This window comes from Tiliqua scincoides, chromosome 9, assembly GCF_035046505.1.
Source record: "Tiliqua scincoides isolate rTilSci1 chromosome 9, rTilSci1.hap2, whole genome shotgun sequence".
NCBI classification, from domain to species: Eukaryota; Metazoa; Chordata; class Lepidosauria; order Squamata; family Scincidae; genus Tiliqua; species Tiliqua scincoides.
The window spans coordinates 17,939,809-17,966,339 of NC_089829.1; the positions used below are offsets into that span (position 1 = coordinate 17,939,809).

The 26,531-nt window shown below is 44.9% G+C and overlaps 1 protein-coding gene across 8 annotated transcripts in view; it reads left to right on the plus strand.

Annotated features, from left to right (window-relative positions):
• Positions 1-26,180, plus strand: part of KIFC3 (kinesin family member C3) — a 46,733-nt gene extending 20,553 nt beyond the window's left edge. For 6 of the 8 annotated variants that reach the window (XM_066637257.1, XM_066637256.1, XM_066637263.1 and 3 more), the window contains 17 exons: positions 3,541-3,737; positions 5,026-5,091; positions 7,752-7,892; positions 7,991-8,230; positions 10,020-10,193; positions 10,574-10,721; positions 10,902-11,032; positions 11,238-11,349; positions 11,724-11,905; positions 12,745-12,849; positions 13,067-13,197; positions 14,070-14,193; positions 14,419-14,548; positions 16,749-16,978; positions 17,968-18,102; positions 19,025-19,121; positions 25,719-26,180. In XM_066637257.1, the coding sequence (XP_066493354.1) occupies positions 3,541-3,737; positions 5,026-5,091; positions 7,752-7,892; positions 7,991-8,230; positions 10,020-10,193; positions 10,574-10,721; positions 10,902-11,032; positions 11,238-11,349; positions 11,724-11,905; positions 12,745-12,849; positions 13,067-13,197; positions 14,070-14,193; positions 14,419-14,548; positions 16,749-16,978; positions 17,968-18,102; positions 19,025-19,121; positions 25,719-25,744 (2,369 nt within the window). In that variant the 3' untranslated portion in view covers positions 25,745-26,180. Of the gene's footprint in view, positions 1-3,540; positions 3,738-5,025; positions 5,092-7,751; positions 7,893-7,990; positions 8,231-10,019; positions 10,194-10,573; positions 10,722-10,901; positions 11,033-11,237; positions 11,350-11,723; positions 11,906-12,744; positions 12,850-13,066; positions 13,198-14,069; positions 14,194-14,418; positions 14,549-16,748; positions 16,979-17,967; positions 18,103-19,024; positions 19,122-23,528; positions 23,558-25,718 lie in introns of those variants that run through there. The other 2 variants (XM_066637262.1, XM_066637264.1) reach the window with 2 other exon arrangements.
• Positions 26,181-26,531: the final 351 nt, after the last annotated feature.

The following is a 26,531-nucleotide window of genomic DNA, read 5'->3' on the forward strand; positions in this document are numbered from 1 at the left end:
AGAAGAGTTATAGTTTAGGTCTTGTGGCTTCCTCCTCCAGTTTCAAAACCTAATTACCCAAGCTTGTCCGGACACATTTGCGTGAAGTGGCGCTCCCTGATTTCGACTGTTTTAGAGGCTGCAGTGTGTCTTGTTTCTGCCCTTCGTGGGGCCTCACAGCAGAGTGATTCAGTGACAGTGAGAGGAAGAGAGAGAACAAACAGGAGGAAAGAGGCTGTTTAAACCAAGATGGAAACAAAATGACTGCTAAGAAAGATGGAAAACATCCAAGGAAAACATCCAAGGAAAACTCACCAAACATAGTGAGGTGGAGCAGGGAATAAAGCAGTAAGTAAATGATGGAGGGAGACAACAGTGCCCTTTCTTTGCCACAGCAGGTCAAGCAGAACTGGAAAGTATCTTGAGAAGTCTTATGTGCTCCTGGCGGGTTTCTCCAGATCAGATTGGCAGTGACTTTGGCAGCCTCTTGCCTTTTTTCTGATGCTGGTGTCCTCATTTTGGGAGCCAGCCGGTTTTGCCAATAGCAAATCCATTGCAGTTCTTCAGTCTGTTGCTATTTCTATAACTTTTGGTTGACTGCTGAGATGAATCGGGCACAGAGCAAAGATGAAGGACTACCAAAACTTACCAAAGTTTTAACTGCCACCGTGGCAGATACTTTCAAGTCACCTGTGACCACCTCTTCAAAGCCTCTTATAAAATAACACCTTATTAAGGAGTGGTTCAGAACTCTTATAGCACAATCCTGTGCATGTCTATTCAGAAGTAAGTTCCACTAAGTCCAAAGCACCTACTCCCAGCTAAGCAGGTATAGAATTGTGGCCTTAGTGGGTGGGCAGTTGGGAAAAATGCAAGACAAAGAATTCAAATTTTTTTTAAGATTTATTTTTTAAAATGAATTGGTTCAAGGAAAGCAGAGTTACATTATGCTTACAACTAAAAAGGAAGGAAAAGTTCAAAAGCTAATGGCAAAACATAAAAACCAAAATTGTTGCATTACTACTTGGCCCATGATATTGTCTGCCTGAAAGTGCTCATGTACTTGACTGCAGAAAAATTCATTCTTGGTTCACCTCATTTCTAAAAATGGAAAGCACCACATGCCGCTCTTAGAACAAAATGGTGTGAAAGTGGCAGGAAAATCAGCTCACCTTGAAAAGGAGCACACGCCTCCTTTGGCTCTCTACGCCCACGAAGACACTCTTCCAAGACAAAGGGAAGCTTTCCTGTTTGCACCTTTTTGCAGACTTGCAAGTTCCTTAATGATGGGTAGGGCAGATTTATCTAATCAAAGTGAGAATTGACAAATTGTCCCTGAGCAGGCAGGAAGAATATTAAACTTTCAATCATAGAAGGGCATGCATCTATAGAGGTTGCCTCCCCTTATGCTACCTGACCTCTTCTGTGGATGACGCCTGAGAATCTGCATCTAACTCTACCAGAGACAACTTTCCTCCATAGGAACTCAGATTTGCACTTGTGTGCCACACCTCTCTCACCTTTCACAAAGTAGCTATTGAAGAGAAGGTTTTATTTCAGATTGCCTCCAGAATATTGTGTGTGTGCATGTGTATAAGAGTGTGCACATATAATTCTTTAACATCATAAAGAAAATCATGGGTTCTGTGTGTTCTTCTTTCTTGCCTGTGGTGACAGGGATGCAACTTGCAGTGGGTGAAGAGCTCCTCCACCTGGGGCACAGAGGCAGCGTGGTATTTATAAACTCTCCATGCTTGTGTGGTCATCATGTGCATCCCACTGGCCAACCTCCTTCTGGAGGTTTGCTACAAGGAAGTGGTGATGTGGCATTTCTGTGTCTTCTCTGCTATTTTTCCATCTTCTAGATACGCACTTGTCGTCGCTGTGCTGAGGAAGCTGTTTCTCTGCGCTGTCCCTTACAATTAGAGGTTACTGTTCCTACTGCAACTGAATAAGGCTTTTAAAAAAACGTTCAATAGTCCAGTCTCCTTTCCAACAAACTATAGTCCTAGACAAAAATTGCGTGCAATCATGCAGGTTCATTAGAAAAAAATCCAAAAGCAACAGTAGTGTATCTATGTATAATTTTCACATAAACCGTATACAAATTACCCCCAAAGATATACAACAGAGAAAATATCTTGCAAGGACAAATGTGTAAGTTGAAATGGGTACCCGTATGTTCCGCATATGGGATCCTCAGATTTTCTGAAACGTTTCTACGACTTGTCAACTAACACATTCAGTTAACCTGGCCATTATTAGCTGGTTTCAGGATTTGAAGAAGCATTCCCGTCATGGCCCACTCTATCCTTGACTCAGGGCCCAATCCTGTCCAACTTTCCAGTGCTGGTGCGGCCACAGTGCAATCCCGAGAAAAGGGAACAAATATTTCCTTAGCTAGAGGAGGCCTCCATGATTGTCCCCCTACTGCAGAATGCAGTGCATGCCCTGTTGGCATGGCTGCACCAGCGCTGCAAAATTGGATAGGATTTGGCCCTCAAGCAGCTTTGGTGTGGATTGCCTGCTCCCATCTGCCCTCCCATCTTTGGTGCTCATACTTCAATTCCCTGGATTTGGGAAGGTGGAGGAACAGTTGCTAGCAGGCTGCCAGGGAAGGGGGTAACACCTGCATAGGTGTGCCACCTTGAGCAGCAGGAGATCTCAGGCCAACCCTGACTCTCTAATGTCAGCAGGTTGGTATGGTGCAGGTATTTAGCAATTGTTATCTGTGCTGTGGGAAAAATTCCAAACCAATAAGTAATGGTCTGGGGAAATCATTCCTTCAAACTGTCCAGTGGGTGGTGATATAATGTATTATTAAACACAAATTTTTAAAAATTGCAAAACATGGAGTGAGCTTCATATGAACTGTCTTTAGACCAGGAGTTGAATAAAAGAAAAGGGGGATAGAACAAGATGTTCGAGAGTGTGGTGTTGAAGTCCCAAAGTCTAAAGCTTTGAACAGTCTTAAAATGGGTGGTGGAGGGGCTTGGGCAGACTGGTGCATCCGCCCATCAATCACCACAGGTAATTCCCATGTTCATTAGGTTAGGCCATGATAGCTACAAAACAGATTACAGATTGCTTCAAATATTACTGGGACAGAATGGAAATGACAGTTTTTCCTTTGGTGATGTAAATGCCAGCAGTGATTTGGGTCCGTCTCTGGCTGCAACCTGGTTTTGCCTTGATTCCAGAATTGCCTCCACCTCTGCAGCCTGGTTTTGCCTTGATTCTGGGATTGCAGTATTGCCTTCCTTGGACCACCAGGCTTACTCTGGCTGTTGCAGGTCTGTTACTCTGACAAGATGTAGCTGGAGGTTCATGCACCATCTCCCTACATCACTGATAGACAGTTGCTAATCTGTCCTGGGCTGGCACTTAGCTGGTGCTTTCCATCTTGCATCAGCCCTTCAGAGGATTCTGCTTTGTAGTCTGTGCTGTTCTCGGCCCTGTAGTGCTTCCACTTCATCACATGCTGGTCTCCCCCTCATCTCATCTGCAGACACACCTCCTGGTGTCTTGTCTGCTTGCTCTGAATTATCTGTCTTATTGCAGGGAGGAGATTCTTCAGCGGGAAACAGCCCAGCATGTCAGGGGCACATCAACTTCCTATGGTTCAGAAGATGGTGGAGTCCCTGGCCCAGATGCAAGAGGAAAAGTTGCAGCTGCAGCAACAGTTGCTTGCACTGCAGGAAAAACTTTCTGTGCAGGAGAACAGCCAACTTGCTCAGACAGTGCAGCTGCAGAACCAGGTATGTTGTTGTGGAGTCTCCTAATGAGTATGCCTTTGCTCACTATTTTCTGGGAAAAACTTGTGGAATAAGTTGTGGCCAAAATTAAGGTGGGGACAAAGCTGGGGGTGGAATGTTGGATGAGGTATGTTTTTAATAAAAATGTCAAGACTGTAATGCTTACCAGAACAGTGCAGAGTGGTCATGTTGTTATGGTTGGTGAGGGCTCCCATCCCCCTGAGTGTTCTTATAAGTTTGTCCAGGGCTGTCCTCACCTCCAGCTCCTGTGGACCGTCCTGTGGAGCCCCTGATGGCTGGTAGTCTTCTGCGGCCTGACCAGGCTTGTCGCCAGGTGTCCCAGCCACAGTGACCCCACCCCTTCCCCAAAGTGGCAACACAGCTACTGCTGAGCAAGTTGGAGCTGTCTTGGGCGAATTAAGCAATTGCTGCCCAACACAGCATCCACTTCCAGGGTTGCTGCAAGGTGCCTGGGTTGCAGATGGTCCTACTCCTTCCAGATAATGAGCCAATGGCATGACTTCAGGATCAGGGCCTATAAAAGGAGCAGCATTTGCACAGGGGCAAGGGCAGGAAGGGGTGGGGTATAGACCAGAGGTGCCTGCATATAAAGGTTTTCCAGCAGCTAATGGGGAAGGTAGGTGACCACCCTGTGAGGGTGACTGCCTGTGATCCCTGGGAGGAAAAGGCAGGCAGGAGGAAGCTGGGTGGTTTAACCCCCGCACCTGGCTATGTCTCAGACTGTCTGGGCTTCTCTTTTCACTCCTGAGAGAGGCCCTTTGTCCTGGACACCTCTCCCTTGCTGCCAGCGGCATCCTCAGCCAAGTGACCAGCATTAACGGCTCTGGCTGCCCAGACTGGACAAAGTTATTGGGTGTGAGACATTTTTGCTAAGGGTTGGAAATAATTTTTTGGATTCATTTAGCTTAAGGGTTGCTCCAACTTGAAGAGGAAAAAGGATTGGGGCTGAAAACTCAAGGAAAACTATGTGTTCAGGCAGGCCAAGTCATAAGAAAGCACAAGGTGTGAGACCATAGAATGTCTTTACTGCTTGCATTTACTTTACTTAAGTTGTGGAAGTTACTGCTTTACTTAACTTGTGGAAGTTAAACAAATTTCCATGCTCCATTTATGCATCAGTGAATTTGTAATTACCTTAACTCTATTTTAAATTGGAGGATGATCTATGTCTAGAATATAGCTTCTTGGAACTAGTAATATTCCCTCATGCATCTCTCCATTTGTCTGTCAGTCTGGCAATTATGTCTCTTTAAATTTATATGTTTGTCAGACAGAAAGTCTGAAGGACCAGCTCCTGGAACAAGCCCAGGAAATGAGCAGGCTTCATTCTGCATTGGTGAGTTACATATCCTCCTTTGCATTGCTCGACTCATATAAACACCTTGCTTAAGAGATGCTTCTCAGTAGTTTATAATTGAGAAGGCTGACAAGATGGAATGAAAATAAGGTGCTAGCCAACTTCATTTACTTTTAGGCTGTAGCCATAGGCAGAGGAAATGCATCCTGTTGAACTTGGTCGTCCTTCTGAGGAGTCGTGCCTTGAATCAGTGTACAAAATACCTTCCTCTAGTTCTGCTAGAATTTTTTTTTCCTTTAGAGACTTCAGTAAAACTCTGTTTAGGTAAATTATCAGGTTTCAATTTCTTTATCCTAACAGGGTTGGTGTTGATGTTGCTGACCACAATTCTTCTGAATTGGCATTTTTCAAACCTGGAACTTGCTGTTGCATGTTGATGCAGCAGCACCCTAAAGGTGGCAGAGTACTACTCTACATTCCTTGTAAATACATCATGGAGTGTTTAAGGAATTAGGGCCCCTGTCCTATCAACTTTCCAGCGCCAATGCAGCTGTGCCAGTGGGGTGTGTGCTGCATCCTACGGGCAGTCACGGGGGCCTCCTCAAGATGAAGGAACATTTGTTCCCTTAACTCAAGACTGCGGTGCTAGAAAATTGCATAGGATTGGGCCTTGGGTTAAAGTTTGTGTGATGACTACAATCCACATTGGCCTTCATTTTTTTCCAAGGCTAAAAAACCAATTATCAGCAGCCTGTCTGTTTGGTATATATGTGTATTTAATTTCCTTGTATGCAAAGATTTACTCCAAATAATAAAGCTACAGTCACACTGACTATTGAAGTGCCCTTACTGAGACCAATAATCACTTTGGGGAGAGAGTATTTAGACTGAGGAAATGGCACAGAGAGGGGGGCAGTGATAACCCACTCTTCCAGTACTACTGCATCAATAAAACATTGAGCTGTGTTCATCCGCTTTAAAGGTTAAAAATAAAAAGGTTAGCAGCCCTAATCACAGATCACTGTGTCATATTTGATTGGACTTGAAGACACAACACTTGGAGGAGATCTTGCAATCATTTTGGGATAGTGAGATAATAACTTCTGCTGCTGTCTGGACCTGCTGCTTTCTGGGTACATCAAAAAGCTCAAGACCTGGTCAGTCTCAAGTAGCTGGAGACCTACAGAATAACACTTATTGGCTATTTCCAGGTAGATGTGGTGCTAAATGAGAATTCCTTGGAAGTACTTAAAATATTTTATTTCATAGTAAAAAATCTGAAATCGCCGTTTGAGTTTATAGCTCCTAATAAGTAAAGGTTTCCCAACAAGAAGTTGTGTCTAAATAAGATATTTCCATATGCATTTTTTATTTTTAAATATATTTGATCTGACTTTTCCCTTTTTGTATGAAAGGAGGACAATTAAAAATTTAAAGGAAGTCAATAATTGGTTTAAACAAAACAAGATTAGAAACAGGATAGAGAGGAAAAGAAAATTGGCAGAATGGCAATAGAGCTACCCCAAAAGACATTCTCAATATTCATTGCTGGGTTGCTACAAGCAAAGGGACAAGCACTTGTCAAAGCAAAGTGGTGCTAACTTCATAAAAGGAAGTTATACATGAAGAATGATGGTACTCACAGATTATGTGGTTTAAGGCACAAAATAGCAAAAAAGAACAAAACATGGAAAAATAGAATTACAAACGTATACATGAGCCAGACTTTTACCATCTGATACAAAACAGGTTTAGCAACAGTGACAAGGTGTAGCAAAGCCATCCATTTTATAGGGCAAGAGCAGAAAATGGCCCCAGTTTATGTGCAACAATTCCAAACAAACAAAAATCAAGGTGAAGGTCTCAATTCTGTGAAGAAGTAATACTACTATAAGTAAAGTGTACAATGGAGAACGTACCATAGTTTTGATTCTGTTATTTCAGTCCCTGAGAGACCAAGATACATGATGTGTGAATCCAGAGTATATACCTTGAAATAAGACCACATTTGGATAAATGCAACTGTATTTATGGTCAAAAACCCGTTCTGAAGGAGAGAAAAGTAAACCTTGCTGGAACACAGTAGAGTTTTGCTAGGGGATTGTCAGTGTTCTTACTCCTGGCCCTGTTTTTCTGCTTTGAGATTACATGTAATTTGATTCCTTAGCTGATATTTCTTATTCCTAGTGGAGTACTTGATCCTTAGTAAGTACTGAGGACAGCAACTACAATGTTTACATGGGAGATGGCCAGAGTTGCTGATGACAAATTGTACACTGGTCTTTTTGACAGATGTTCAGCTATCTTTTCTTGTACTTGCCTTTCATTCTTGATTCCTTTGAAGCCAGCCAGTCTACTTTTCTGCTACAGTATTGTGCTTTAAAATCTGGGTTGATAGAATTTACCTTGGATGAACCAAGGGACTCATCTATGAGTCCGCTTCCTATGGGGGATTGAACACCTGCAGTGGTGACAGAGATAGGTAATTTTTTTGGTAAGGTTTTGTGTCCTCTTCAGGAAGCTGAAAGAGTCAAGTCGGGAGATTGGTAAGAAACTTCTGCTAGCCCCACATTCCCATGACAGACTCCATTTGTTAATTCTTCCCTGGGGTCCAGTAGGCTACCCAAGGGTGACATATAAAATTGTCCATGATGTGTATGTTCCCCTAAAGCTCCTCCTACCTTCTGTGCCCTCCTCAGGGTGGCACAGACCTGGAGAAGCACCGGGATCTCTTGGTTGCAGAAAATATGCGCCTGAAACAAGAGATGAAGGAGTGTGAGGCACACCTGCAGGAGCTGAAGAAGCGGTCTGTGAAATGTGTGAACTGTGAGCACAGCCAGGTAAACGGCGGCTGTTTTTTGCTGGGATGCCTGGAGGTTGCCCAGTCACAGCTGTATTTCTGATGTAATGTAATCTTCCTTCCCTCTTTGCTACTCAGGAGAATGTGAAGCTGCAGGAGAAGCTGGCACAGCTAAGGCAAGAAGCAGAAGAAGTGAAGGGGCGTTTGTCTGAGTTGGATCTTGAAGTGGAGCAGAAGACCAATCGCCTGGCTGAGGTGGAACTACGGCTGAAAGACTCTTTAGCAGAGAAGGCGGAGGAAGAGGAGCGACTCAGCCGGAGACTCCGGGATAGTCAGGAGACAATTGCCAACCTTAAAGCCCAACCTCAACAGATCAAGGTGAGGTGGACCCTGGAACAATTTGCAAGGGATTTGTGCTCCATGATTTCTTGAAGTTGCTTAGAGCAATGGTTCGCACACATTTAGCATCAGTACTCACTTTTTAGGATGAGAATCTGTCAGGATCCACTGGACATGTCATGACATAAGAACATAAGAACAGCCCCACTGGATCAGGCCATAAGACCATCTAGTCCAGCTTCCTGTATCTCACAGCGGCCCACCAAATGCCCCAGAGAGCACACCAGATAACAAGAGACCTGCATCCTGGAGCCCTCCCTTGCATCTGGCATAGCCCATTTCTAAAATCAGGAGGTTGCACATACACATCATGGCTTGTAATGGATTTTTCCCGTAATTGATTTTTCCTCCAGAAACTTGTCCAATCCCCTTTTAAAGGCATCCAGGCCAGATGCCGTCACCACATCCTGTGGCAAGGAGTTCCACAGACTGACCACGCGCTGAGTAAAGAAATATTTTCTTTTGTCTGTCCTAACCCTCCCAACACTCAATTTTAGTGGATGTCTCCTGGTTCTGGTGTTATGTGAGAGTGTAAAGAGCATCTTTCTATCCACTCTGTCCTTCCCATGCATAATTTTGTATGTCTCAATCATGTCCCCCCTCAGGCGTCTCTTTTCTAGGCTGAAGAGGCCCAAACGCCGTAGCCTTTCCTCATAAGGAAGGTGCCCCAGCTCAGTAATCATCTGAGTTGCTCTCTTTTGCACCTTTTCCATTTCCACTATGTCCTTTTTGAGATGTGGCGACCAGAACTGGACGGAATACTCCAGGTGTGGCCTTACCATCGATTTGTACAACGGCATTATAATATTAATTATATAATTAAACAGCATTATAATATTAATACAATATTAGGTCACAATATGACCGAAAATGACATCATCAAGCTGGAAAATTTTTAACAATCCTAGGCTGCAATCCTACCCATACTTACCCAGGAGTAAGTCCCATTGACAATCATTGTTAAAAGAATATACATAATGGCTTGTTAAAAGTAATGGTCTGTCACATTTCCCCAAATGCAGGCACATACCATGGTAGCATTAAGTCTAATATATTAAAAATAAAATATTGAAATGAATGGGACCCACCTGAAATTGGCTTGCAACCCACCTAGTGGGTCCCAACCCACATTTTGAGAGACAATGGCTTAGAGGGTGTGACTGATGTGCTTTGAGTCTCTGTCATTTTCTCAAGCTGTCTCTGTCATTTTCACAAGCTGACTTAAGGAGGTCAAGCTGGAATTGACTGATTTGTTTATTTTAAAATATTTATATCTCAGTTCCCTTTTCCACCTAGTGGCTTATGGTATATTTTTTCTGCGTATTAGTAGAATACAAAATTTTTAAAAGGAGGGAAGGGGATGTTGCTCTGACTTCTCCTCATCCTCAGAAAGCAGTTGGTGTTTCTCTGTGAGGTCAGAGGAACGCAGTTCAGCTTGAAAATACACCCACGGGTGGTGGTGAGAGTTGTGCATCTTCTCCTTGCTGGCTTTTCCTTCTACTCTGATTAGCTAATACAGTGTTTTTGCTCTTGGATTCCTGGCAGTGGTGGTGTCAGAAGAAATGTACGTGTGTCTGGGAGTGGGGTGGTAAGAAGAGGCAAAACACATTTCTGGGGGTTGAACTTGGCCCCTTATGTTAGATTTCTGAAATAAAAACACATTTCTCATTACCATAGCAGTGCGGGAATGCTTGTCTGGAGATGATTCCCCCCTCTCCCCAGTTGCCAGCTGTTAACTTCTGTAAGTTTTCCTTGCTTTTTCTCCTAGTATGTTATCAGAACTGTGGAAGTGGAGTCCTCCAAGACCAAGCAGGCCCTCTGCGAAACCCAGTCTCGGAACCAGTATTTGCAAGAGCAAGTTGGGATGCAGAGGCAGGTGCTGAAAGAGATGGAGCAGCAGCTGCAGAACTCTCAGAAGACAGCAGCCCAGCTCAGGGCACAGGTACGTTCCAGGGCTTGGTGGACCATTTGAGTTTGGAAGCAGTTTACCACTGCTTTGGTCTGTTAGAATGTGTCTTCATCCCATGGGATCTGAAGCCTCTTAGGTTGTAATATTGAGCTTCCTTCTCTTCTTACTTGCAAGAAGGCCTGAAGCAGTTTCTCTTACTTTCCACGGCTGCAGTACTTCTGCCCTCCAGAATTGTCATGTGCCTTCTCCTTGGCTTGAGTAACCTGATGGGTCCAGAAGAGGCCTGCAGTCTTCCTCTGGTCTTTAATTCCTTCTCATCAGTGGCAGATTTCTTCAGGTCATTGGATAGTGGTTGAAGAGAGAAGGAAGGCTGCCCTTTCACTCTGTCAACTTCATTTTGATCTATTTTCTAGGTTATGATGTATGAGTCTGAGCTAGAGAGGGCTCATGAACAGATGCTGGAGGAGATGCAGAGCATGGAAGAAGACAAAAACCGAGCAATTGAAGAAGCCTTCAGTCGAGCACAAGTAGAAATGAAAGCTGTGCATGAGAATCTGGCAGGTGAATATATTTCAGCTGGCAAAATGTCTTGGCAGAACTTGGCTGGGTGTTCACTTAGGGAAACACTGAGCATTCCTTTCCCCAGCTCCTTAAGGAAGGGAAAGGAAAGTTGTGGCAATGCAGTTGCACTTTTGTGGATGGACCTATGGTCTCTTACTATACCTTATTGCTTCTTCGTAGGAGTGCGAACCAATCTTCTTACGCTTCAGCCAGCTCTTCGAACCCTCACGAATGATTACAATAGCCTGAAGAGACAGGTCAGAGAATTCCCTCTTCTACTTCAAGAAGCCCTGCAGAGTGCCAAGTCAGAGGTCAGCCCAGCAGCAAAATGTTTACTTTTGCAAATGCCAGGACAGAAACCATTTGTGGCTACCCCTCTCCTTTCTGTTGTTCAATTCCTTTTTGTCTCCTCAATACAGGAGATGGGTGAGGAGATAACATTGTTCACCTGTGATGGGGGTGGGCAAAATTCTTCATTTATTTGACTGGTGTTTTCCCTTGCATCCTCTCCTAAAGATTGGGCAGGCTGTTGAAGAAGTGAACACCACAAACCAGGAGCTGCTAAGAAAATATCGCAAAGAACTGCAGCTTCGGAAAAAGTGTCACAACGAACTTGTGCGGTTGAAAGGTCTGTATGCTTCTGGTACTTGCTCGGTGACAAGAGATGGGTACCACTAAATTGGGTCCAGTTACCATGAAGCTGACCACCAAGGTGGTTGATTCTGTGGTGCCCAACTTGAGACAACCATAGGACATAAACATCTTTCAATTAACTGGTTCAGATGATTTTGCTGTTGATTCTCTGACAAAGAGTGGATTTGCTCACATTCTGTTTCACAAAAAACAAGGCCATGAGCCACCCCTTGTCCCCAGTGCAGTTTTCAAAAGTGGTACTTTGGGATATGCTATCAGTTAGAAAGTCCTCAGCTTCTTTTGTTTCTTTGCAAAACAGGAGCTGAGAAACTGTTGTCTAAATGATAACTCTTTAATTCCCTGCTAAAGGAAATATCCGTGTTTTTGGCCGTGTCAGGCCCATAACTAAAGAGGATGGTGAAGGACCAGAAGCTGCCAATGCAGTGACTTTTGACGCCGATGATGATGCCATCCTACATCTGATGCACAAAGGGAAACTGGTATCTTTTGAGCTTGACAAAGTTTTTCCTCCTGAAGCAACACAGGAAGATGTAAGTAAAATCAGGATTGTCTACTGCTTTCATCACTTATAGCCAAATTCTGTGCAGTGCTGCCACCTCCAGAACTATTGTTCCAGCAGCAGTACATGCTTTATGGCATTGTAAATTCCAATATGGAAGCATGCATAGCCATGCATTTCTGGGCTACTAATGCAGACAGCAGGGAAGCTCCTCTGACTTGTACCATTGGCAGTCAAGGAGCTTATGGATGGGCAAGGGAAAATGGTTTTCTCTTATCTCTTTCAAGCTTCCCAGATTGGGTTCTCTGCCCCTCCCCCCAATGGCATGTGGTGCAGCCTTTTTTGCCGTGACTACATACTATGGTGGGGAAGAGAGATTGGGCTCTTCTTCGGTTAGCTGGGTGTGGCTTGAAGGAAACTCTCACCTTTAGCAGCAGGCAGAGAAATCCATCCTCATGGCAGCTCTGTACCTTTCTAGTTCATCCTGCACCTAAGAAACTCCTGATCTGTATGCGTTCAACTTGTGCCTAAGAAGCTCCTGATCTGTAGAGGTTAGACCAGCCATTTTCAACCACTGTGCCATGGCACATTGGTGTGCTGTGAATGGTCCTCAGCTGTGCCACAGGAATTTGGGAGGGGGTCGTTTATTAGTAGGACTATTGGGGATGTGAGCCCCCTTTGCCAGCACAGTGTGCCTTGTCAAAGACTGATGGTGTGCCTTGACAATTTTAGTGCCTTGCCAGTGTGCCATGAGATGAAAAAGTTGAAAATCACTGGGTTAAACTGACAGTCTCATGAAGATGTCTAGCAGCAGAGAGAATTGTGCTGATAATCATTGTTGATATTTTACCAAAGTGTTGTTTTCCACAGGTCTTCCGGGAAGTGCAAGCCCTCATCACATCTTGCATTGATGGTTACAATGTCTGCATATTTGCCTATGGGCAGACAGGTGCTGGCAAGACATACACAATGGAGGTGAGCAGATAGAGGTGCACTTTTTTTTCTTTCTGGCCCTTTCATGTTCTGAAGTGATAGACTTCAAAGTTGGGAATAAACAGCCAGGGACCTCCCTTCTCATCTTTACTGGGCTGTCCCATATGAGTGGATCTGCTGCCTGCCCAACTTTCAGATGTCATTTCTCTCTAGCATTAATGTATAGCAGAAGCATCATATCTTTGATCTTCCTCCCCAGGGAATACGTGAAAACCCAGGAATCAACCAGCGGGCTCTGCAGCTTCTCTTCTCAGAAGTGCAAGCAAAAGCATCAGACTGGGACTACAGGATCACTGTCAGCATGGCAGAGATTTACAATGAAGCCCTCAGGTAACAAGCAGTCTCTGCAGGGGCACTCTTGAGTCTGTAGAGTTTGAGGCCTTCTGGAATACTGCTTTGTTGATAAACCCTTGTGCTTACAGCAGCCGCAGGTGTTCAGAGATCCTTACTTAACTTACAAAAGCAGCTGGTGAGGTTCATCTTCATAAAAGCTCCAAGGGTTACAAGGAAATGTACTTGGTGCATGGTCAGGAGCACTGTTGTCTTCAGTCAAATGACAACTTGACTGAAGACAAATGACAGTCATAATATTACTGTCCCAATTCAATTGTTCTGAAAATTAGCTGTGGGGTTGAAACAATCTGGGACAGGCTTAAGCCCTAGCAATTGGAATTCCCTTTATCTCTGCAGGGCTGAATCCCATATGGACTCTTAGCCAGACAGTATAATAATGCCTCATCAGATTTAAAAAATGCTTTTGACTAAAATGAGAGATTTGCTCCATGATTCTCTCCGCTGCCCCCAGGTGGTTGTTCTCGGTCTCCTGTTAGGACAATTGAATGGTGTTTTGTGTCTCAAACTGAGAAGCAGTCTCTTTTCACATTTTGTAACATAAGGGTGATGAGATTACTTCTCTTTTTGGCAAGGAACTGGATGCACTTCTTTCTCTAATCTCTCTGCAAGACCATAACTGTGTTATCAACTTGACTGTGTTATCGTGACTGTGTTATCGTCTTTTGTTTCGTGTATTCTAGCAGTAAAACATTGGGCACCTACAAGACTGTATTAGATCTTTGCATTTCTCCTTTTCTAAGTGAATGCAAGTGTATATCCACCCTTCTGTGTTGTAAGAGTTGTAGAGCAGTGTCTGCCTTACTGGCCTCACTGGGGATCCTTTGCCCTGCCTGCCCCTCTCCTTTCAGAGACTTGCTTGGAAAGGAGCCACAGGAGAAGCTGGACATCAAACTGTGCCCAAACGGAAGTGGGCAGCTCTATGTGCCGGGACTGACTGAATTTCCAGTACATTGTGTAGAAGATATTAATGAGGTTAGCATGTGGGGTGAGTGGGAGGTGGCTTTACTTGTTGATGGCAAACAAATGAAGGTCTGCAGGGGTGCATAGTGGTTGTAGAGGCAATGCCAGCTGCACAACCTCCTGTTGTGCCAACCATGGCCATGTACTGGAGAGGGAGTCCTGCAGGAGAATTAGTTGCTGAATTGGCCTGGCTTGGAAATTGACAGGAACTGAAACTGCTTTTCTGCCTTTCTTCAGGTCTTTGAATTTGGCCACATCAACCGAGCAACTGAATGTACCTACCTGAATGAGCACAGCTCCAGGTCCCATGCGCTCTTAATTGTCACAGTGAGGGGAGTGGATTACAGCACAGGAATAAGAACCACAGGTGGGTGCCTCAAGCAGAGTGGGGATGGAGGGAAATCTATGCAATTGCATCAGCCATGAAATAAACTTAGATTTAGATCATGAGTAAATGGGTGGCTTCTAGCCTAGACAAGGTTTTTGGAGGGTCAGTGAATAGACATGGTAGACAATAACAAGATAGCATTGTAGCAGTGGCCACCAGACACTGGGGACTCTACCAAAGTGTTTTTAATAACAATAATAATAATTTAAAAACCACGTCAGAATAGAACATTAGAACAGAATAGAACAGAATAGAATAGAATAGAAGTCTAGAGAAGCCCTGCTGGGTCAACCCAAGGCCCACCTAATTTCCCACAGTGACCCTCTGGCTGCACTGGGAAGCCCATGAGCAGGAAAAAAGGACTTCCCCTCTCCCACCACTGCTTCCCTGCAGCAGGGCTTCAGAGGCATCAAGCTGCTAGAATGGCTCTGAGGCCAAACCTGGACCTTATTTAAAGCAGTTTGGGAGCTGCTGTGTGCTTCTTTCTTCTCTATAAAAGAGCCTGTGCTGGGGTAGCATCCAGAGTGTTAGTGCTACAGCAATTGGGTGTGTCTCCACTTGAAGTTCTTCTCTCAGGTGCTCCCCCTTCCCTTCTCAGCTTTCCTGTACTGCATGCCATACCACTCCAAGAGGCTCCTGAGCCTTAGCTGCAGCTTGGGGTGGGGTTCAGAGTCTTCAGTAGAGAGGAAGGAGGGGGGAAGGTGGTTTCTTTCGGCTTCTGTGAGTGCTGTGCCCAGATTGTCAGACCAGGTGAGGAGCTTGAACCCTTTTTCCTTGGCCATTGTCCCAATCTGGATCAGGACCCTACAGCTGCTATTTGACCAGGAAGGAAAGCTCCTTTTTGGTCCTGTGCATGATAAGAGTGGGAAGGCTGTTTTCCAGCTCTCATGGCATCATTGGGCCATCATTTGAGGTGGGGAGTCAGGGAAGGCCATTTCCCTCCTCTTTTGGACATGGTGGTAGCGGAGGTCACAGTGTGCATTAGATATGCCTATTATTTGAAAGGAGTCGTCCACTGAAGGTGGCCCTTGGGGAGGGGGTGTATGGATGAACAGTTGCCACACACAGTGTCTTTGAGTATTGTTGCTTGGAAGAGTGCTTGTCATGCTTTGCTCTCACTAAGGGGGTGCAGGGGATAGCAGCTGCACCAGGCTACAGCTGCTGGGGGGGGCAACAATGCTTGCATGTGACTTACATCGGGGCAACAGTCGTCCACTGCCATCGTTGTGTGCCCTGCCAGGTACACTGGACTACGGGGACTACAAAAGTCACCCGCTGCTATGGCCCCACATGCACTCAACTTGCATTCGGCTGCAAGCCCTGTCATCAGCTGATGTAAGTCGTGCATGCGCGGCGATGAGCTAGACTGTTGACCCCCCAGCAACTGGCAGCATACAACAAGCAGTCCAGTTGTGTTGTACCACTTTTTAAAGTGACACGACCGCACCACTTGTTGTGTGCTGCTGGAGGGGGGAGCAACAGTCTAGCCCATCGCTGCACGCACAACTTACATTCAGCTGCTGGCAGGGCCTGCAGCCAAATGTGAATCGCACGAGGTGATAGCAGTGGGTGACTGTCCCCCCCCCCCAGTCCATTGTGCCTGGTGAGGCTGCAGCAGCCTGATGTAAGTCGCATGTGGGCTTTGTTGCCCCCAGTTGCCCCCCCCCCCAGTAGTAAACAGCAAGTGGTCTGGTCGTGCCAGGAAGGCAGTCTCCAAGCCGGAGGAACCAGAACAGTGGTAGCAGGAGAGGAGACTGGAGTCCACCTCAGAGGGAACAGAGGTGGGGAGCAACCTCTTCCTTTGAAGAAGTGACAGCAGCTTATTGTCCTTGCTCCAAGAGTTTGGAGGTGGATAGGGGGGAGCTGGTACTGGAGGGAGGTGGCAAGTAGCTGGAGGGAGGTAGCAGATTTTTTATTTTTGACTTTTTAAAAAAGTGGGTGTGACATAAAAACCCAGAAGCGACACCACTTCTGGGTGTGACATCACTTCCAGGGCATCATTTTAAGCTCTGCACCGGGCAACAGGATAGTTAGCTATGCCACTGGCTCTGGCCATTGCTGTCTTGATCGCAGTGTTGCTGAGGACTAACAGCTAGATTCTAAGCTGCACTGACTCAGAAGTATGTATGCTTAGGACAGCAGCTCAAGTGTGTCCATGACTTCTCTTATCTTCTCTTAGGCAAGTTGAATTTAATAGACCTGGCAGGATCTGAGCGCGTGGGGCGATCCGGGGCAGAGGGGAGCAGACTGCGTGAAGCTCAGTACATCAACAAATCTCTCTCAGCTCTGGGAGATGTGATTTATGCCCTCCGTTCCCGCCAGGGCCATGTGCCCTTCCGCAACTCCAAACTAACTTACCTCCTCCAGGACTCACTCAGTGGTGACAGCAAGACCCTCATGATGGTCCAGGTGGGTGCTGGCCATGAGGGAAATGGAACTCAGGGACTTCCAGGTGACACAAAACAAATTGCAAGATACTTGAGACTCCCAAAGGATGCACTGCACATTTCATTTCTAGATGAGTCAATTCAAACAGGAGTTTGGTTTGAAGCATTTGTTCCCTGTCTGCCTCTGTTTCCTCTGTTACCACCGCTGCTGGCACCTCCTCTTCTAATGGCTGGTGGGGGGAATGCTGGGAGCCCAGTTTTCCCTCTGTGGCCATTATGGTGGGGCATAAGATGTCAAAGGAGATAGGTGAGTGAAGTGGGCAGGGAATGGGATCACACTCCCTATTGCTCAAATTAATGACAATGATGCCTCCAAAATTGCCAGTACTGTACTTTTCTTTTTCAGTTTGCCTTCTTGCCTTAGTTTTCGTTTATATGCGGCTGTTTGCTGTTTTTAGATACTTTTATTATTAATGCTGCTGCTACATTTTATGCTTTTTTTGTTAAATGTATGTTCTTATGATATGTGCTGAATGCTATCTCTTATCTTTTACTGTCCTTAGCATTTTTGCCCTCTATTATATTTTATTTAACTTTGTAAACTGCCCTAGGTACCCCATAATCGGGGGCGGGTATAAATCATTTAAGTAAATAATGATGTCCCTTTAAGAGCTTAGAGGGGAAAAAAGATATTCAGGCAAGACTGTAGCAATTAAAGTGCAGGGAATTTTTACAACTACTTCCTCAAAATGTTGTGGAGTTAAATGCATTGAAAAGTATGAAATTGGTAGCAAGGACCCCTATATTTAATGTCCTTTCCAAACTGGCACGCAGTTCCAAAGGGGAACCTGCCACTGATTCCTGGGAGCTCCACTCGTACCCCAATGCCAATCCGTACTCCTGCCCCCTTTCCTCTTGCTCTGCCTGCCCCTCTGCCAGCTTTCCTGGTGGATCTGGATTGTCTCCAGAATCAACAGTGGTGAACATTGCTATTTTGTCTTCTGATCCCAGGTCTCTCCTGCTGAGAAGAACACAAGTGAGACGCTCTGCTCCCTCAAGTTTGCTGAGAGGGTTCGCTCCGTAGAACTGGGCACTAGCTCTCGAAAGCCAGAATTGGGCTCCTGGAGCAGCCATGAGCACTTAGAGGTAACTGGTCCTCTAGAAGTAACTGGCTGTCTGGGGTGGCTGGTCCTCTCTGGACTTCTTTGGTCTTCACGTTAATCGAAACCAGGTGCAGTGGTGGAATAGTTTTTCTACACAGAAGATGGAAGAGTTAAATACCACACATATTTCTCTTGGGAGAATCACTGAGCAGATAAATCCATGAGGATGTTCGCACTTCAGTTGCCTTGTTCCCCTCTTGCTCTCTGCCATTCATGCCAGTCCCCTCGTGGCATGTTGGAGAGAGGCCTTATTTTGCAATCCTTGGTTCCCTCTTAAGTGCCTTGGATTCCTTGGGAGAGGAGGTTGAATCATTCTATCCTCCTCTCTTTAAGGCAGCTGCAGAGAACCTCTGCTCCTTATGTGCACCCTGGAACCCCCTACTAACCTGTGCTGCCTCTCTCCTCATCAGCCCTTGACCAACTGGTCTCTTAGATCATCCGCTGTGCCCTGTCTCCTAGTTGGCTCAGTGACTGGGGAGGGGCAAGAACAGGAAAACATGCTCCTCATGAGGAAGCCAGAATTGCTCACTGCTTCCTGCTGCTTCTATAGCATCCCTTCAGATAGCTTGGGTTTGTTGTCCTCATCTTAGTCGGGGGGGGGGGGGGCTGTAAGCCGCCGCTGACCTGGACACTCCTCCTAACTGGATCATACTGCAAAGTTGTGGGTTTCCCTGGATTGGGAGACTGAAATGCTAGTTGAGAATGTGCAGCTAATGATGACTTCTGGACATCTCCCAGAGAGGCTTTGCGCAGCTCAAACTGTTGGCAGGGCTGAGGTGGCATCTCTTTGGACACTTCTGCTGCTTTGCTCAGCCAACTCTTCCGTGTTCAACTTGCATTCAGTTGCCTTCCTCTGGCAGCTGCTATTTTTCATTCCTTGTCTCCTGTGGCTATTCTTCCTCTAGGCAGACCCTCCAGTCATAGCACAGCCCTGCATTCGAACACAATCTTCTCCTCGGACAGGGCGATCAAGTTCACTCCGAGCAAGGCTCCAGCCTCCAGGTAAGAGTTGCCGACATTCTGTCTTTGGCAGGTGCTAAATCTGCAGCTCATGAGCACCCTCTTGCTCCTCCAGAGCTGCTGAGTCTCAGCCACAGTACATAGGAAGCTCCCTCATCGTGAGTCAGGCCAGTGGTCCTGCTAACTCAGCATTGTTTGCACAGATTGGCAGCAGCTTTTCAAGGTCTCAGATGGGCCTTTTCCCAGCCATACCTAGAGACGCTGCCAGAACTTGAACCTGAACTCTTCTGCCTGCAGAGCAGGGGCTCAAACACTAAGCCACAGTGCTTTCCTTCTCGGGCTTCATCTGGGATTGGGGTCAAACTCCACACCTGGTGGCTCTAGTAGCTGGGTTTATGAGCATGATGCTCTTTCAGGCCCCTTTTGGAACCCAGATGAAATGTTTGCACTCTTAAATGGTTTGTGCCTTTTGGAGGTCACAAAGGCCCTTGGGATTGCCACTGGCATACAATGGCTTCCAAGCCATACTGCCGAGGGTGGTAGGGTGGAAGATAGGTATGACACAAATGCAAGGTCCCTCCAGACAACTGCCTACTATCACCCTGGTGCTGCCAGCCCAGTGCTGAGGGGAAACTTACCTGTAGGGCAATGTGGTGTGATGACCGAGTGATGCTGCTGTGTCCCACTATGTGTGGCAGAAATAAGGCACACAGCTCATGCACCTGATCTTGCCATGCACCCTTTGGTTACCTACAAAGAAGACAGAGGGTATAGCTGCTGCCACCAGGAAGCCAAAGACCATCCATCTATAAAATGTACATTAGAAATAGAGGAAGATGGAAAATTGCCATTTTTGGATATTTTAATATGTAAAAAGGAAGATGGGATTCAATGTATATTGAAAAAAGACTCATACTGATATTTAAATAATAAATCTAACCACAGTCCATCTCGGAAGAAAGCCTTAATTAAAACTTCATATACAAGAACAGAACGTATATGAGATGATTTAATTTTTACTTAAAGAGAAACGACATCTAAGCCAAGTGTTACAAGCTAACAGGTATAAAGTGGATGACAACAATAATACTTTACATTCAATGAGAAAAAAGGAAATCAAATCATGGAACCAGCTGCCCATGCTATGTTACCAAATCTCCAAGGTGTCACAGTCAGAATTAGCAGAATCCTTAATAAGGTCAATATAAGAACTGTTTTTGTTCCAACTACTGTTAATTTTTTAAGGAGTCCTAAAGAGCCAGTACATCCATGGCTGAACCCTGGTATATATAGTATCCCTTGTGAATGTGGAAAAGTGTATATGGGAACTACAAAAAGATCAGTAGCTACCTGGATTAAAGAACATAAGAGAAATAGAAGGTTAAAGCGGATAAGTCAGCCACTGCAGAGCATGTTGAAAAAACATAATGTGAAGTTTGACCGCACAGTTTTATTGAGAAATTTTGTCACATATGCAACTAGAAGCAATTGAGATATTTAAGCATAAGCATATGAATAAAAAGGAGGAAAGCTTATCTCTGAATTGTATTTGGATACCAATTTTGGAGTGCTCTGGATCAGGTCTGCTACCCAGAAGATAAAGTCTCATGTCCTCAAAGAAATTGATTATCATACTATTTTTTAACATGACTGGATGTTTAAATTTTGAAAGTAAGAATTAACTTCAAGGAATTTGTCACTTTTAAGTGCCTTTTTCAAGTACTTTAGGATGAAGTCCCATGTGTATTGGAAGCCTCTGATTAACTCAAGAACAGATGGTGAGAATATGCAGAAGAACTGTATGCCACTACTAAAGAGGAACAACATCAAATTGAGGAGAAAAAGGAAATGGAATTAGAACCAACCATACTTGATGAGGAGGTTGTGTGGGCAGTGAACCACCTGCTAAATAATAAAGCCCCAGGGGTTGACAATATCCCGGTAGAACTGCTGAGGTCAGTACCATCTGCAATTATTAGAGCCTTATGCCAGAAAATTTGGAAAACCAACATATGGCCACATAACAAAACAATCAGTGTTTATTACATTGCCAAAAAAGGGGGATCCAAGAAATTACGCTAATTACTGTATGACTGCTCTCATTTCTCCTGCTAGTGAGATTATACTAAAAATCATACAACGCCTGGCACCAATCATCAAAAGGGAATTGCCAGATTTCCAAGCTGGCTTCCGTCAGGGTTGTGGCACTTGTGATCATATTGCAAATGTTTGATGGATAATGGAAAAATGTCACATCTCAATATCAAAAGAACATCTACATGTGCTTCATTGATTATAGGAAAGCTTTTGATTGTGTTGACCATGACAAATTATGTAGAGCTCTAGAAGACTTTGGGTGCCACTACACCTGGTGAAGTTGGTGAAATCATTATGTTAATCAGGAAACCACTGTTCGAACTCAATATGGAGATACGGACTGGTTCAAAATCGAGAAAGGTGTGCAACAAGGTTGCATTTTGTCACCTCACTTATTTAACTTGTATGCTGAGGTGATTATTAGAAAGCTGGCATTAAAGAATCTAATATTGGGGTAAAAATTGATGGGAGAAACATCAATAATCTCCGATATGCGGATGATACAACCCTCCTCTCAGAAACCCAAGAAGGCCTCAAGTAGTTAATTATGAAACTCAAAGAAGAAAGCGAGAAGTTCAGGCTCTTCTTGAACATCACAAAGGCCAAACTTATGACAACTGCAAAGAATGGAAATACCAAAATTGTAACTGGTGGAGAGGAACTTGAAGGTGTGGAAGAATTCATCTTTTTAGGGTCAATGATCAATCAAAACGGTGGTTGTAGCCAAGAAATTAAATAGCATATTATGCTGGGTCGCACAGCATAAATGATAAGTGTGATAAGTGTGAATCAAATACGGAAAAGTATGGATGTCAGCTTAACAACCAAGTGTAGATTAATTCTCACTATTATGTTCCCCATAACTATAAATGGCTGTGAAAGTTGGACGATGAAAAACTTGGATAGAAGGAAAATTGATTCTTTTGTGCTATGGCATTGGAGGAGACTCTTGTGTATTCCTTGGACTGCAAAGATAACAGAGAAGTGCTGCGGCGCATAAAACCAGATGTGTCATTGGAAGGAAAAATAGTATGACTTAGCTACTTTGGCCATGTTATGTAGTCAGTATCATTGGAGAAAGATGTGCTTGGAACAGTCAGTGGTAAAAGACAATGGGGACACCAAAGAATGCACTGGTTGGATGTAATCAAAGCAAACACCAGCCAAAATATAAAACAGTTGAAAGAAGCTGCACAAGATCGGAGATCATGGAGAGAGGTAGCTCATGGAGTCGCCAAGGATCGGACATGACTGAATGGATAATTCAATTCAAATTAACTCAATTGAGTCTCATAAGACCTTTGCTGTTAAATAGAGAACAGGAAGTTGATACGCCTTGGAATGGTGGAGTTTTACCTTTGGACACCGCCTTGGAATGGTGGAGTTTTACCTTTGGACGCCCGATAATGTCTACAGTGATTGTAGGACGAAGCGTTTTTAATTCATCAAATAACATTAGTTGTTTTGGAATTTTATGGCTGGTATACTCTGAAATTTCAACCATGGGCAAAAGACTTAAACATTGCCAGGGGGGACCCTTTCTTACCCTACCTTGCATCTGCACGAAGCCCAGTTTCTGAGGTCCATTGGCACAGAATCCAGTTGCTACCAGAGTGACTGGGAAGACACTGATTTCATCAACATCAGCTCTGTAGCACCTAGGTAGTAAGAGCCTTGAGTGATCCATTGGGGAACAATAGCTCTTTGCTCTGAACAGAAGGAAACTGTCTTCTGTCCGAGCAAATAACTTATAAAAATAGTGTTAATTTTTTTAAAAGAAAAAAAAAACAAAAAGAGGGAAGGGAAAAAGTCAGACTATTAGAAGCAAAATGGAAAGAACAATTTCCACTACAGCTAGCTAGACTTAAACCAGCCTGGTGTGAGTCACCTGACTACAGTTCCTCTGTTTACCTCTAGAGGGAGGCAGGCGCACACTCAGCAGTGTCAGAGCTGGAACAGATTGCTGCTGGTTAGCTCCTTAAATAGGATTTTTAGAGCCAAAATTCCATCATTGTGATTGGATGCTTAGTTGCTGAACCCAGTTCAGACCCTTAGTCATGGTACAGTGGACAGTCTTGATCAGTAGTCAGTTGGAAGCAGAGCTTCACAGGATGTCAGCAGTTCCTGCGTGGCTCATAGTATGCACGCATGCACACACACGTGCATGTGCACTTTCCGCTATGAAGAAGGGTTCCCATTCACCAGATGGAAGTAGCTATCCCCAGAAACATTTGTTGCTTTTTTCATTAATGTAGCTCGTCCTCATCCCCATGTCAACTGTTGTATCTACATAAAGTTTGGGGGGGGGGGGGTGATGAAAAACAAACCTCAGTTATTCCATTTTGATTTCAGCCTGGAATTAGGAGATGCTCTGTTTCCAGGTGAGTGGGCAGCTGCAAAGTCACTGGACAGTTAGCCTATTAAAAGGGTGAAGGATTCTGCTTTGGCCAGGTTGAAAGGAAAGAGGGGCATGTGGCTGGCACAACCTCTCCTGCAAGTATTCTTTTTCCCCCTTGGCCAGAACTGGTACTTTGTGGCACTCCCATGACTGCAAAATTTTGGCACGAGGCAAGATCTAGAAACTGCCATTAAATTTTGATATTCTATTTGCAGATTTATTTTAATTTTTGAACTACGTGTTAATCAAACTTCAAGTTACCTTCTGTATATGACTCTGCCTTGGTCCCTCTAGGTCAGTATTGTGTACACTGACTAGCAGCTGCTCTCCAGGAATTTAGGTGGGGGTCTTTTCCCAGCCCTACCTGGAGATGCTACCAGGGATTTACCCTGGCCTTCTAAATGCACACTAAATCCTCTCCAATTGAATTATGGCCACACTCCTGATTTTGGAGCTGCATTTCATTCAACGTTTCCAAACACCTCTAGCATTTTTTTGAGTGACTTTTCTGTGTACTTTGTGTAGGATTACAGGTGGAGCCTATTTATCCATGTTAGTTCTGTTCCGTGACTCGGCGTGCTTAACAAAAAACGCGTTGTGCTAAATGCCATAGAGTTACGCAAATTTGCTGCAGCCTGACACTTCTGGATGGAGAAAACTAAGGCAGCTGTTATCAATCTCCTCCCCTCTGCTTTGTACTCAGCCCTCTTTTTGCCAGCTGTCCTGCTTCTTTCACAGCTGGCATGGTGAGCTTGCTTGGGAAGCCTCAGTGTCTCAGGCAGCCTCCCAACAGCGCTGCAGGTTCTTCTCCCCCTGTTCGCTGCTGCCACTCCTGCAGCACTCTCTGGCCACCATCATGGAAGCTCCACTGCCCCAGAGCATTCTGGGACGTAGTCCGGCTCTCTGCTGACCCTCACCTGTCTCTCTAAGGCTTCCCAAGGCTTGCTTCGGAAGGCTTGCTGGAGCAGGAGAGCCTGCATCATCTGGGGGGGGGGGGAATTGGGCAAACACTCTCTGGGTTTTTTAAAGCAATCCCCTCTGTTGTTACTACACCTGCCCCTGTGTGTGTGTGGGAGAGAGAGAGATAGAGAGCTCCACCTCGCTGCACGTGTTCTGGCTGCAGAGATTTTCTGCCCCCCCCTCCGCCCACTTCAGCCTCTTTGCTGGCTCAGGGGCTCCAGGCATGTGACTGTTCCTTGGCAAGGGGAACCTCTTACAGGGCTACAGGGCTATTCCCTGCCTGGGCAAGGCGGAGCCTTTCTGCAGTGTTTTGGGCTGCCTGGAAACTGAGACTCCAGTGCAGGGCGAAGGAGGCAAAGGTGTGTGTGACTTGCAGTTCCCCTACCCCAGATAAAAAAATCTGTGGATAAATAGACTGCACCTGTACTAGCCTCTCCAGTCTATTTCACCTCAGTTGCTCATATAACTTCCTGCCAGCTCACCATGTTTTGCACAAGGGGAAAAGTTTGCAAAGCATACAATGCTGAGTTGAGAATGAACTTTGCAGACTAAAAATGTTCTTACCTAAATAAATTTGCAAATATTGGTTGGTAAACTGAGCACCAAAACTTGGGGCAGAATATGGGTTTCCTTCACAGACAATTAGAATTTTGCTTCAGATGCAATCCAGAGGTGCTCACACACAGACTGAAATTCCTGCATGCATGTCCAATTGCTGTATATGGGTTTTTGTTTGTTGTTTTGCCTGTATCCCCTTTCTGTGCTTTCAGCCTCAGATTCAGGAGATGTTCCATATTCTGAAACTCTTTCTGTGCAGGAATCACTGATCAAGATTACTATAACTCCCTTTCGTATTTATATAAAACAAATTTTAATTTATCTTGATTGTTTCAAGTGTTGAAAAACAACCATAGTGTTAACATTTTTAAATGGTATAATGTTTGTGTGCTTTAGTTTGAATTTGTATGAGAATGATGTTATGCACAGGCAAAGTTTTATATGGAACAGACCTGCCTGCAGTCACGGGTAATCCATGACGCTTGCAACAAGATGGCCGCTGGCATTGCATTTTGGTGGCACACAGGAAGCAAAGTTCTGTTGGCACAAACACTGCTGGGAATGGAAAAGGACTGTGTTTTCTTTCCCCATTCTTAGTAAAACTCTGTCTCTTTCTCTGTTTTTAGGGAAACTGAGGCCGGTCCCGGTATGATTAGCAGTAGGCATGACGAACAGGCATCTTTCCAAGAAGAAGCTCTCAAAACCAAGGGTGCTTTTGAAAGTCCACCCCCTTTTCCACATCCATGTTAGAGGCTGTTGGGCTGCGGCAAACTCAAGTACAGAATCCCCTTGGTAGCACAGCCACAGCGGGAAGAAGGGTTTTGGCATCTTCTGCCCTCCAAAAAGCAAGGGGTCTCTGTCAGACTACACTCTGAGTGCCCCATCCATTGCTGGCAATGGACACAGCTGGGCATGGATACTGTTGGATGTCAGGAGATGGTTCATCTGCTATTTGACACAGGGCAACTTTTAATATGTTTTTAAAGGGAGACACAGGAATCCTGGACGTTCTCCTATCCTGTTGGCGGCTCTTTCCTTTGATTTTTGAATGAATAAAAACTCTTTACACCAAAATCATGGCTTCGGAACACGATGCATGTCTGCTTGTTATTCAGTGCACCACACTGCGGGGAGGCAGTAGTGAAAACAAACTGAAACTGAGTAGCCCTGCTCTGGTCCCACTTTTCATTACATCTACAATGTAACTACCCCTCTTGCCACAGATTAATGATTATGATGCTTGGCCTGACTACACAGTCCATGTATGTAAGTGTATGTGTTGGGGGGGGGGGGGGTTCTTCTATATTTTCTTCTTTCCCTCACTTCCTCTGTTCATTAGGAATCCTCATGGAGCAAGTCCTAGTGAAGGAGTCATTGGTAATGTTAATGTCCCTGGGAAATTTAGAATCATTTATTTGTTCCCATGTCTTTATTTTTAT